The 13568-nt window shown below is 36.7% G+C and overlaps 1 protein-coding gene across 1 annotated transcript in view; it reads left to right on the forward strand.

The window, feature by feature from the left end:
- IMPG1 (interphotoreceptor matrix proteoglycan 1) overlaps positions 1-13568 on the forward strand; it is a 65767-nt gene that overhangs the window by 39502 nt on the left and 12697 nt on the right. Inside the window, exon 14 of the mRNA XM_084512368.1 lies at positions 12503-13080. Coding sequence (XP_084368494.1) covers positions 12503-13080 — 578 coding nt within the window. The remainder of the gene's footprint in view (positions 1-12502; positions 13081-13568) is intronic.

Consider the following 13568-nt stretch of genomic DNA (forward strand, 5'->3'; position numbering starts at 1 on the left):
GTAAGAAATTCCCATTCTATACTCTTGCTTTCCTACACAGAGTTTTGAAGTGAAAAAAAAGCAAATACTTTATGATTAACAGAGTGAACTAAAATTTAGAAAAACACTTCTTACAATAATTAACTGTGAGATGGTCCTGAAAGTTAAGTTTGTGATAAAAAGTGTTAAACAAAACTGTGTTCAAAAGCTTACTGAGAAGTCTTACAATGCTACTGATAAAAGTACAGCATACCTTTACATAACGTTTATTACTACTGTAGAAAAGCGTCACATTTGTGGGGGAGGAAAGACATGCATTTTTCATTTTATTCACTCATTGGGTTAGGGACTTACCATAAAAGTACATAAAACTACATACTTGTTTCACATTTTGCTAAATAGCTGGAAAACCTTATAGCCTAACAGTTCATGGTCGGGGCATTTTAACTTACCAAAAATACAGAACAATGTATGCAGAGAATACTAGATCCATTATTTTTCTTCAGATCAAAAATTGTAAATAATTTGTTGATTGCAACATTTTACCATTACTGCCTGAGTGCTTCTCACCGGATGGGAGGAGGGACACAGGAGATGGGCCTCTGTCTGGCCCCAAGGTTCAAGCTTGCTTGATTATTACCTGCTGTCAAGGAATGACCACAGTTTATTTGGCTCTCACAGGCCCTGTTACCTCAGGTCAAAATTAGCTGCTGTGTTTCTAAATGATCCTCAGAGACAATACACTGCATAGGTTAATGACTTTCAGTGTCATCAGGCAAATGTCAGGACTAAGGGAAATGTTAGGAAGGGTAATACAAATGGAAAGTTCACTGCTGGAAGAAATTCAGATTTTGTCTAGAATTTTTTCTCATATAATCAGAAAGTCAGAAAAAAATATATAATTAAAAAAAAAAAGTTTTTTTTTTCTTCTTCTTGAAGCCATTACTGTTTGTGCCACACAACATATAATTTTTCACTGAAAAAGAATTGGATCTTCTGTATGTGTAGGTATACATGAGTAGGTTTGATATTGTAAACATCTTTTGGGACTAACCCTTTGAACACTATTTTCAGAAATTATTTGTTGCACATTTGGGTTAGAACCTATCAGTCTGCAAAACAAAATGAACTGCCTGGAGTTGTTTAAAAAAAAAAAAAAAAAAAAAAAAAGTCCTTCTTGGAAATAAAGCCCACTATCTTGCTTGTCTTGGTTGAACATGAGTTATGTCTACAACAAGCATTAACATGTAAGAGTTCCATCATCACGTCTGCAGATTAGCAGGAGAAAAATAAGGGTTCCCTCTCTAAAATGGTGGGAAGCCACGTTAGCAATGACACATAGCTGTATTTATTATTTCTGCTTAAAATCTTCTAGTATGCAAAACATACTACATACTTAACCTAAGAGAGACGTTGAACATTATTTACTGAGTTCTTAAAAGACTAAATTGTGCATAACCTTTAAAACTTTTTCACTTTTCATAGCTTTTTCTGTTCTGGCAGTGTATAGATGTACAGTATCCCCTGCATTCTTTTCTTTTTCTAGATGTTGCATATTTTATAGGAAGTAACAGAATTAGATCTGGAAATTCAAGACTTACTTAATATTTATGATAGAGGTTTTATTAAAGTCAGCAGTACCAGTGATATGAACTGTAATATTGCAAGCAAATTTTATGACTAGCAGGTAGAGAATTTTTCTAACTTTGTGCCTGGCTTCATTTGATAGCTGCATTTCTTAGTAATCTTTTAACTTTTCACTGTTGCTGGAGTAAAAGAGCAGGAACTACTTAGATGGTGTTGTATAAGGTTGGACAGAGGGTTAGGTTTTAAAGAGTTTTCTGCAATTGTACTACATCTATTCCCATCCCATTTCCCACCCTACAATCCAAAAGATAGAGTAAATTTTCCTCGCTGCATGTTTAGAACTTCATAAAACTAAATTTACTCATCTTCAGCATGAAAGGAAGAGATGGGTAGCATAAATAGCTTAGTCTGATGTTCTTGTATGTGTCCCCATCAGCTTTGTGTTTCACAGATTGAGTTAATTGCATTGGTTATCACATGCCCGTAACTAGAGGCTAAGCATTACTACAGATTCCTGAACACTGAATGGCTAAAATCCATTTCTGTTACTTCAGTTGTACCTACCTGAAGTCATTGAGCAAAGCAATATTACAAAATAAGTAAATAAATAATCTGTCACAGCTACTGGAAAGGTAATCATGTCTGCAAATTCACACAAAATGCGCATAAATTTCTGTGTACAAGGTCTAGAGAAAGGAGAGTAAAAATCAAGTGAGGAGTAAAATTAATAAGAGGTGTCCTTTTAAGTCATGCAGGAGGGATTTAGTAGGCTTGGGCAGGCAGTGGAAGAAATGAGCCAGGAGTAAGTGCATGCTCATTCTGGATGGTGATGTCCACGGGCAGTAGTGGGGGGACCAGTGAGAATGCTGGCCAAACGGTGATGGTTATTACTCCAGGCCTTGAAGCAGACCAGAACTACCAGGAAGATACTAAGCTATCTTTAAGTAAGCCTCAAATTTGAATTTCAAGTTCTGTTCTGAGATTTCTGAAAAGAACTAAGAGAAAAGCCCTTGTATATATTTCCAAGCTTCTTACTGTAAAGTTATAAAATGCCTGGATTAGATATCAAGGTTTAAACTTTTGAGTAGTTATAAAAAAGGTTTTTCTTTGCTGTAGTGCCTTCCAAATTTGGTCTGTCATTTTCCATTTACAAACAGTGCAAGCAAAACTTCTCTTTTCTACTGAGATACCTGTTTGGTGTTTTCTAGCATTCCTCTTTCTTCTTTTTTCCTTCTGGAGTTCACTCATTACTCTCTCTTCTGTGTGATTAAATTTCTTCGCCCTTTCTTTGCAGTCTTCCCATGACTCTACTATAAACAGTATGACCATTCAGAATGGAAGCCCCTGATGTTACATTAGACAGCCTGTTATCTCAAAATCCAAGAAAATTTCAGCATTAAAAAAAAAAAAAAAGTAAACACAGATAAAAGTGTTCATGAAGTCTGCAACAACAATCATTAAATACTTTGGCTTCCTAAACAGGAAGAAGAATTTTAACTTGTATTTGTTTTAACTGTAGCTACTTACAGATCATATAATCTGGGTAAAGGCTTATCCTCAAATTCTGACCATTATAGAGGAAACAATATTTTTGGATATGTTATTCCAGAAGTATAGGGCAAAATAAAGCTAGCACTAAATTACTTCAGCTATTCTATGTCTTGGTCTATTCACATGTCTTGGTTTTATCAACTTCAAGAAACACTTGAAAGAAGAAGACTCTGCAGAACATATCACAATGTTTTTCCTATGAGAAAAAAAAAAAAAAAAAAAAAAACACAGCCAAGTATGTGGTGGTCACATCCCTGTATGTGTAACTGATAAGAGACTCATTCATTTTAGTAATTGCTCTCATGTTAGTGCAGCCTTGTTGTAAGTGGCATCCTTTGATTTCTTCCTCCTGCCCAGCAATTAATTCAGTTGCATATTCCTCCTCCCTCCCTACTATTTCCTGGTAATATCTAGGGGAAAAAAAAAATCATCTTTTGGATGTTTGGGGATTCTTTCTGCCTCTGGTTCATCCCCAACTACCTGAGGGCTGTCTGTGGTTACAATAGCTTTCTATTTGGCATAACCAGCATTGGGGTAATGGAAACGAAAACCCCATTACTTCTAGCAAGAATGGCTCCAGATGTTCCCAGGATTGGAATTTACACTTTCTTTGTGCCAGGAATGCTGACCAGTTTATTCACGTCACTGCTTATACAGGGTAAGAACTCCTCTGTTTTTCTTGCCTGTTTTTCTACTTTTCTTGTTTTGTTTTTTTGATATTTAAATGACAGAGGTTTCTCAACGTTCTCTTTCATCAGATTCTCTTGGTGCCCTTTCACTGGTTGCTTGCTGATTCAGATGTGCAAAGAATGATTTTCATGAAGGTGCTGCTTTAGTCTGATGATTGGAAGAGTGAGCAGGTAGGTGTAGCTGTGTGATTTTCTCAAGCATTATAGAAAAGATTGATAAAGTTATCACTAATTGAATTGACTGAATTGAAGATGAGACTAAATGCAAAAGTTTCAGCAGGTCTATATTAAAATAAAACAGGATTAAGAAAAAAGTTCATTGTATGTGCATGATCAAGCTAGAATTACATATTCAGAGTACTACAGGTATCCTGAAAAGTCCTAAAGGTTATGTAGTAGTGATCAGCGTGTGACCAAAATGTGGTGAGAGCTTGCTGCTCACACATAGTAAAAAGCTATATGGATCCCTTTTAGTGTACACTGTAGTTATTATTGTTAAGTGTTTAAACTGCTCCCTGACAACAGCGCTCAATATTTAGACCTGTTCAAATTCAAACTTCAACCATAATTATATTTTAATTTTATTAATATTTTAACAGGCTAAGTCAGCCCTAAGGTATCTGGTCCAAAATGATTATCAATATCACTAAAATTGAAATGCATACTTATGATACAATATAGTGTAAAATTAGTAGGATTTTCCCAGATAGATACTTTCCATCTCTCTCTTGTTGCATTTTAAAACTATGAAAAGAAAAGCAGATTACCTATATCCAAGGCGCACTAGTTTAGAAACATAAATTTGTCTTCATCCTGTGACATTCACAGAATCACAGAATTGAAGGGGTTGGAAGGGACCTCAAAAGATCATTGGGTCCAACCCCCCTGCCAAAGCAGGTTCCTCAGAGCAGGCTGCCCAGGTAGGCGTCCAGACAGGCCTTGAGTATCTGCAGAGAAGGAAACTCCACAACCTCCCTCGGCAGCCTGTTCCAATGCTCTGTCACCCTCACCATGAAGAAGTTCTTTCACATGTTGGTGTGGAACTTATTCATTCCATTAGTTCCCTGTTTTTCAAATACAGGTAATGATATAGTATGGAATAATAATAATAATAATAAAGTATACAGTGTTTTCATGCATCTTTGCATATCTAAAAGTACTCATATGATGACAAGATTTTAAGATAGTCACAGGTTATAACTTTCTAATTTCTTGTTTGTCTTTTCTGTTTTTAGGTCTTTGGGTCAACATTCTACTTGAATGTGTATCATGTGACTTCTATTTTGTTTTTACCATTTCACAAACTAATAAACTTATTTGATTGGGCCATGACCTACAAACATTTGCTCTTATTTTTTCTATCTCACAGTTGAGAAAAACAGAGAAAGTGGAGAGGGCTTTGAAGGATATTTTCACTTCTAAAGGACAGGTAGTGTAACTTGTCAGAATTTATTTCTAATCATTCAAAAGTAAAATAAATCAAAAACAGTATTCCTCGTTCTAGGTTCTCTATCTAGGGAGCTCCAAAATTGTATCAATGGCATGCAAGAGTTTTTGTGACCTTTGTGTCACAATGTGAAGCTGCTGCTTCATGTTTCCAGGTATTTATAAACCTTTCACAGTCTTTCATATTTGAAACTCATGAAATAAAATTTTCAAATTGAACTGCAGACCAGTGCAACTGGAACAATTGGAAAAAGAAATAGCAATCCTCCTGAAGCTATGGTTTTAAGCAAAATACTTGTTATTCAAATTTGACTCTATTCCTTTGTAAGAGCATCTTCATCTTTGCAAATTCACTGCTTCTCTGTTTTGTTTCTCCATTTAATTCAATGATGTGAATACCAGTCAAGTTCAGACTTCTCAGTTTAGTATGGTATCTTACTTGTTTACAATATATTTTAATACAATATTAAAATGATAGAATATAGTGCAGAACCTTAACATGAAGTAGCCTTCCAGAAATAGTCACAGCAGCCTCAGGAAGTTTTAATGTGTTTCCATTGTAAATGAAAGTGGGGTTCACTGAAGTCAGTGGAGGAGTTCTGTTGGTTTCACTCAACACTAGAACTGGCTTCTAGAGAGTTCATATAGGCAGACAGAATGACAGCCCTAGGTCATTCTGGCTTTTGTGTTTTGGTCTTACAGATAGAAAGATGAAATTAATCAGTAATCGTGTGCTGTAAGGCATTTGTTGTGACACATTAAATAAACGATCCTTTTACCCAGTAGTTTTCTTAATCCTTATCTTACTTGTTCCCTAGTTAAAAATGAAAGACCTCAAACACAAAATCAATACTTTACCTATTTTTATATTATATATATATATAAATATATATGTATATCAGTCCTGATTCAGGGATTTTGTGGCATTTCAGTCACCAACAAAATATGTAAATTTGAATTCAGCTACTTTCTGTACCATTCCATCTGGTATTTATGTCAGCAGAGCTGCCCATATGGAGATTCTTACCCTGCATTGTGGACCAGTCTTTTAATTGCATACTTTTTCCTTTTTTAGTTATTTTCTTCAGTCAGCTTGTATACAAGTATATCCATATACAGTGTAATAGTGTAACTTTCATATACAGAACAATATGTCAGTGGACTTGTAAAATTTGTCCATTGCCAATATGAAATGTCAATGCTTATTAAGTTCATGAATGAAATTAAATGCCAGGCTCTCTTAATGTACAGCCTTCTGGGCATGCTTATTAATGCAAAGCCACTAGAAAATCTTTTCATGACAATTTGACCTTTCACAAACAATAACTCTTTATTCATGGTCAGTTTGAAGGGTTTTCCTCACTTAACAAAAAATATAAGAGGACAAACTAATTAGATGAAGTTGTTGAAATGGCATCCAGTTTTTCAAACAAATGTATATTACTCCCTCAGCTGGAAAATATGTCTGAATATAGCACTGTTTTTACAAGGATTTAATATAACAGTGCACTCAGGAAATTGCCTCTTAATTTACTGTTTAAGCATCTTTGCAAACAGCAGTTTAATTTTAGACATAAAACTATCTTCAGTACAAAATTGTCCTGCCTTGACCATGTAATACAAAGAAAAAAAAAAAATCTGGAGATCTCAGGGAACATCTTGGTAGTCGAGAGCTAAGATCGTTGTTTTTTATCACTGACAGTAGTGTTTAACTTCATGTCATTGTTTAACCTTCAGTATGGTTACTCTGGGGGATATGTTTGAATTCAGCATCTTATTCCATGCCCTCTGCAGGTTTCTTACACCAAAATGATGGTGTTGTAGACCAAATGGTGTGCTGAAATAAAATATTCTGAGGCTAAGGATGTCTAAATTTTCAGTGCTCATGCTTCTAAACTTCTCATAAAATAATTGTTTGTTTTTCTATCCTTCTGTTGTAATGATCTCACCTAAAAGGCAAACTGGGTATTACAACTAATTTCTATATGAAGAACTAATTCAAGTGTATTTTGCATTCTATTTCAAAACAATAGATAAATATACATATATACACATATACAAAACCATGCTTCTAACTGCAAATGCAAAGGGGTCTTTTAGAGTCCAAATGCTTGGGTCTTCTTTATGTTTCACCCACATTTTTTTTACTCCTGAAGATTGATTTCATCACACACTCTTATGCAGACAGTGAAATAGCATGGCAAAGCATTTCAAATCATTTTACTCTGACACACAGAGCACAACCAAAAGAAGGGTCAGTAATCCCTTGTTTTTTGACTGATGCTGCATTGCAGTAAGGGCTCAGCAGGATTTTAGGCAAGCCCATTTCCTTGCACATTGCAAGGGACTACCACCACCTCTGTGCTGTCACAGCTGGAGAGACAATGACTGATTATTTAGAATTGGCAGCTTATGAAAACAGTTGAAATGTGCACCAGAGATCATCTTGGTGTGCCTTCAAGTCCTTTTAAGTTACTCTGCTTCTAATAGGATGATGCTTTACAGCCTATGTATAACTTTTATATATATATATATGAATATGCAACTGCATGTATACATCTATATTCTAAACCTGTAGTATATGTTTGGTTATTTGGCTTCATACTTGCTGCAGTTTCAAAGATATTTCAACGTTTCTTTCTCCTGCAGTTACCTCTTTCTAAAATACAATCTAGAAAATACCATCACAATTTTATGCTTGGGTGTACATTGTCACCCTGTCATCACTCTGTGGAGTTACAGGTTCATCCCATCAGTAGATCATCCTGCGTTAATACCTCAAGCACTAATGCTAAGAAATCTTTTCTGTGTTCCTTTAACTAGTGAGGCACTCTCACTCCTTATCAGCATAACATGTAACACCAAGAGCTTTGTAAACAGAGAACATTGCTAAGCTCAGTATGGATTTGTTTTTCTAATCTGTCTGTATCCTTGATTACACAAGAAACATGAGGACGTGACAAGAGAAAAGCATCTCAAGTTCTTGATGAAGCATTAGGACCTCAAGCTGTGGTGTAGCATTTGGTGCATGCTGCATGCACAACCATGGCTCTGTACAGCACTTTGCTATTCTCTTTGGGTTGCCCTCTACAGTTGCGAGGACAAGGGCTGTAGCTCTTGCTTTATACCATCAGCAATGCAAATAACATATCTCAACAAATAAAAGAAGATTGTGTAACTGTGCTAGTTTAAGTGGGTTTTACTGCACCCATTTCATGGTCCTGTTGTGCTTCCAGCTCTCCACAGTTAGGTCTCACAGTAAATAAGAATGCAGCACTTGGTCTTTTTCTCCATCCCATCCAGAAAAGATTTTTCCTATTAGCAGTGAACTTCAGTGGCTTTTTCTGAATCACCAGTACTGTAAGATCACTTGTAAAGTGTACATGTATCAGTCGTGATGCATGAGAGAGGAGAGAGATAATCACATGAAAGGTAAGCAACATTTTGATAATTTGGCAGAACACATTTCCTCTGAGGGCCATAGAACTGGGCACTCCTGATCCTCAGGGCAAATGCAGATTTCCTTATCCCACTTACTTTGGTTTTAGGCTACCGTAATTCATTGATTTCAGTGAGTTCACTGTGGACACAGATGTGATTAGAACTCAACCCTAAATATAAAACCAAAAATAGGTGAAATAGTCTCCTATCAAGTGGTAAATTGTCATTTAAATCATTCAGGTTTCCAAATATACTGCCAATAAAACTGAGGCACCTGGGGGACACACATCTTCATGCATGCAGATAAAGGCAACAAACTGACTATAAAACTTTCCCTGATCTAATACAGGAAAGGGATACTAAATATTGACAGGGATGCATTATCTTCAATAACCTCTACTCGTTCTAAGCACACAAGTCACAGAGAATTCACCTTTAGGTCTTCACCTACAGCAGAAACTCTGAAAATTTAAGTGTCAAGTTACATTAAGTTTATCATTTACCCAAAGAACTGGGCATCACAGAGGAAAATTTGGGAGCCTCTTCCCTGGCTGAATTAAGCAACAGATTAAAGGAGAAGGGGAAAGAAGAGAAAAAATGGTAATACTGAATCTAAAACCCAGCAACTGTGTAAGAAAAAATAGTCCTCAAATTCTGTTCCCTGAAAGTGGTCAGAAAACCGCTGTGGTCATCATGCTTTGGAAACAGATCGTCTGCAAAGGGTACAAAACTCTCATCTGCTGATACCTAAAAGGCAGGGAACACTTTAGAGAAGCTAAGTATGAGATGTGTTTTTGCCTCTTTCCACTTACAGTCACATGCAGTGTCCAACTTTGCCATTTGAATTAACATTTGGTAAACTAACTTACCATCAACCAGTTAGTGTTAAGGGCAAAACAGGTATCTTTTGTGGCATGGTACTGATTTGCAGTTGCCTCCCTAAAACCTGATCTCTGGAAAACCTTGGCAGCACCCAGCACCTACTGGTTTGCTCTAATGCACCAAAGAATAACATAATGTTTGTCCATCAGCGACAGCCATAAAAGTCAGTTTGTGAATGGTTTGGAAGTGTCTTTGGTGACTGCACTACAGTCAGCTGCAGGATAGCAGGAGAATCCTGAAATAACCTATAACTAGCTACTACAATTTTCTTCAAAAGGTGGAGAACATCTTGGAAGCCACTGCCTTATAAACTTGCAATATTTTGTGCATCTAGAAAGCAGCAAATGTGAAAGGAGTCTATTTCTTGGCTATCTCTATCCAGGGTAGTCTACATATTTTTGTATCTAGAATGCTTTTTGGTGTATACCTATGAAAACCTGTGCTGCTCCTGTGATAAACTCTGTTCTAACTAAAAATTGTCCAATATTCCTCATCAATTTGCTGGAGTACAATGTTAGCATCTATTGTTCAATACTTGTTAAAAGCAATCTTAAATACATTGTGCTTTCAGACTGATATTTTTGTAATGGAATAACATTTGCACAAGTTACTGATGTGTAGACTGCACAAATAGAAACAGATGCTGTAATGATCTTTCCAGAATGCTTTATCTGAGAAGTTCTGCTTCAGAGTATCCAGAGAAAGTGCTCTGAACTTTTCTGCAGAGAAAAGCAGAGAAAGAAAAGAAAAAAGAAAAACAAACAAACAAACAAACAAACAAATGATCTTCCCTTATTGAAGGCTTGTAAAACACTTGTAATGGATATAAAAACTTAGTAAAAACTTAGAACTGAACTGAGACTGGGAGGAGGAACACTTGACATTTGAGTTTGTTTCTGGTATTCTGGAGTAAAATTCACTGAATCTTCAGAAGTGCCAGAATTACATTTCCCTGCTGGTAGAGTCAAACTGTAAGTCAGTGTAAAGTGACTTTTCAAAAAACATTCATAGTTCTTATTACTCTAGTACCTGAGCACCTCAAAGAAGCCAGTGAACCTCAATTCAAGAAGTCAGTGAAACTCTTCAGCTACAGGGAGCTGAAGAGGTTGATTTAGATAACAGAAACTATGTAGGAGAAAAATCAGGCATCTTACATAAATTAGTTGCATATGTTTGGAAGTCTACAAAGATACAGGCACTTCAAAAGATCCAACATATTTTGGATGGTTAGCTTGATCTGAGATAAATGTCTCTCTGTTGAAAAAGATGTAAAAGATGACTGGCTTAGCAGGCATTTAAAAGTTAGATGCATCATCTAGAAGTGAGATCAATACCACACAACAGTATATTCTCAAGACTCCCAAGGAGTCTACAGCAGAAGCAAAAAGTAATTCTGGCTTTCTCACAACCTACTCCAACAATTTAAACATGTCTTAGCTAAACACGCTATTACCAATGAATCACCATATATGCATGATAGATAAACAGGTAAAATAAAACAAACAGCAAAGGAAAAATCAAGCTGCTCTGAACATAGGTTCATGCAAATAGCTAATTCTAGTGGAAAAAAAAAAAAAAAACATACCGTGATTTAGAATAATTCTTTCCTACTTTGAGAGGTGTGGTCAGTTTAGCAGAATGGGGCTATGCATTCCTACTAAAGCACACTAGCTTCACCTAGTGTACAAAAATATATGTTATATTAGTAAAGAAAAGAACAATATCAGGAAAGCAATGCTTTACTTGTGGTTCTATCGAAAATAATCCACTTTAGGCGGATTAATGCTTCAGCCAAGTACATTGTACCTGCAGGGAGGGAGCAAAGAGCATGTTAAATTAACAGTGTCAAGAAAATAGTTATCTTGTGTTAAGGTTTTCTTTGTTGAAAATATACTTTTTTTCTTTCTTTTTTTTTTTTTTTTCCTAAAAAACAGCAATACAGCAGAAGATTGGTCCTAATTCACGTAGAAGCAAGGAAAAGGAGACACAAAGACCATCTATGAGCAACTCCTATGCCGTTTAGCTGCCATCTTGTTCAGTGGGGGTTATTGTACTTTCACTGGCCACAAAGAGGAAATTAGAGCTTAGATAAATGAATTAATTGCAGAAAAGCTTCCATCCTATCAGTTGATAAGTGATTCTGCCTGTAGGGGGCTGCTAAAAGTCCAGCATGAGGAACATGCTTAACTATGTTGTTGGAGAAGGACAAAGTTATCAGATGGGGTAGATGTCTGTTGTTGAGACATCACAGCAGGTAGCTGCAAGCCAAATTCAGCGTCTCATCACACTTCAGATTTGGATTTCAGCTATATCTATCACAAAACCTATGCCAATGCCAAGCCCAGTGGGGGCCTCATAAAATTTTAACATCATGGTCAAATGGCTGCTTTAAGTGCAGCAGATGATTTCTTAGGGTTTGAATTTGATTTCACTGCTGCTGCTGTCTTCTAGGTAAATCAGAAAAGATTATAGTACCATTTTCCTTAACCACAATTTATGATTACTGGCAGGTAATAGCCTTAACCTCTAATGGAAGGGGAAGCAACAGAATGATTCTGGCATAGAACTGATCCAAGCAGACAACTCATAGCTACAATCTACTCTTTCAGTCAATATAAACTGACAGTGCAATTATGTACCTTCAAAACAAGACTGAGCTTTAGGAATTGCTCAGGAAATACTTACCAAGTATAATTATTATTTAAACACATCTCCTACAGAAATTTCATCACTCAAACACACAGATGAGGTGTTTTATTCCTGTAGTTCTTTGCTGATGGAAATAATGTTTTCGTGTTTAAATAGCGCTAAAGCTTGTTTTTAAAAATGCTTCAGTGGAAAAACAAGATGTATGTTGTTTCCATGCTTGAGGTTTTTTATGCTTGTTTTTCAAAATAGGCATTTGTTTTTCCCCTGTTTTATTGCAGCAGTGAAGATCATGGATGAACTAGAATCATCGGGTGATGACCTTTTATTTACAACCAGCACTTATAAAACATCATTGCCTTTCTTTATTGGTGCAAGTGATCTCTCTGTCACGCAGCCTGGAGAGCTTATTGTAGATTACGTGCTGCCACCAGAGCAAACAACACTGCTGCCTGCAGTGACCAGCCCAACCTACAGCCAGTCTGTCATCATCGACCAGTCCCCCGAAGCACCAGATTCCTCAGTGCCAGCAGCTGACACCATTCCCCCCAACATTGCTGGGACAGAAGTGCAGGATATCGCTGCTGAGTTGGATGGCATCGGTATGGTGAGCACAGCAGCTCTGGATGAAGCAGAGCACGGCAGTGGTTACATCTCAGTGCTGACAAGTGAGCCAGCAGAAGCCACCCCAGCTCCTACACTGAAGTATGTAACCACCAGCTCCATGACGACTGCAGCCAAAGGCAAAGAGCTGGTGGTTTTCTTCAGCCTGAGGGTGACCAACATGCACTTTTCTGATGACCTCTTCAATAGGAGTTCGACAGAATACAAAGCACTGGAACAACAGTTCATGCAACTGGTGGGTGAAACAACGCAGTTGGTGAGCTTGAACAACGTCGGCAGAAGTGAGGCTTGGATTAAAAAAATACACATCCCCCATCTCTAAATTACATTAATTATTGCTCCATAAATCAGGAACAAACAGCAACAAACTTCTGTGAGAGCTGTACATAGAAGTTTTGGCTAGGAAATTCTGATTCATGCCAGTTGGCTCACTCAGCATTGGAGAGCTCAATATTTTGGCACTATCAAACCCTACTACAATTCAGCATGATAAGATGCATTTTTAAAGGACCCATAAACCTGGAATGCTCTCAGGGTGCAAAGAAACACTCCATGAAGTCAGCGATCAAAGTGTTTACTTGTTCAAGAGACTCCACTATATATATGTCTGGCATGTAATTTTATTTGGATTTAACTTAGATTCACATCAACAATACTGAACAGATCTAAGACTTGTGTCTTTATGCTGAATTTAAGAATAGGCCTTATAAAATATATCATAGC

This window comes from Aythya ferina, assembly GCF_964211825.1.
Source record: "Aythya ferina genome assembly, chromosome: 3".
NCBI classification, from domain to species: domain Eukaryota; kingdom Metazoa; phylum Chordata; class Aves; order Anseriformes; family Anatidae; genus Aythya; species Aythya ferina.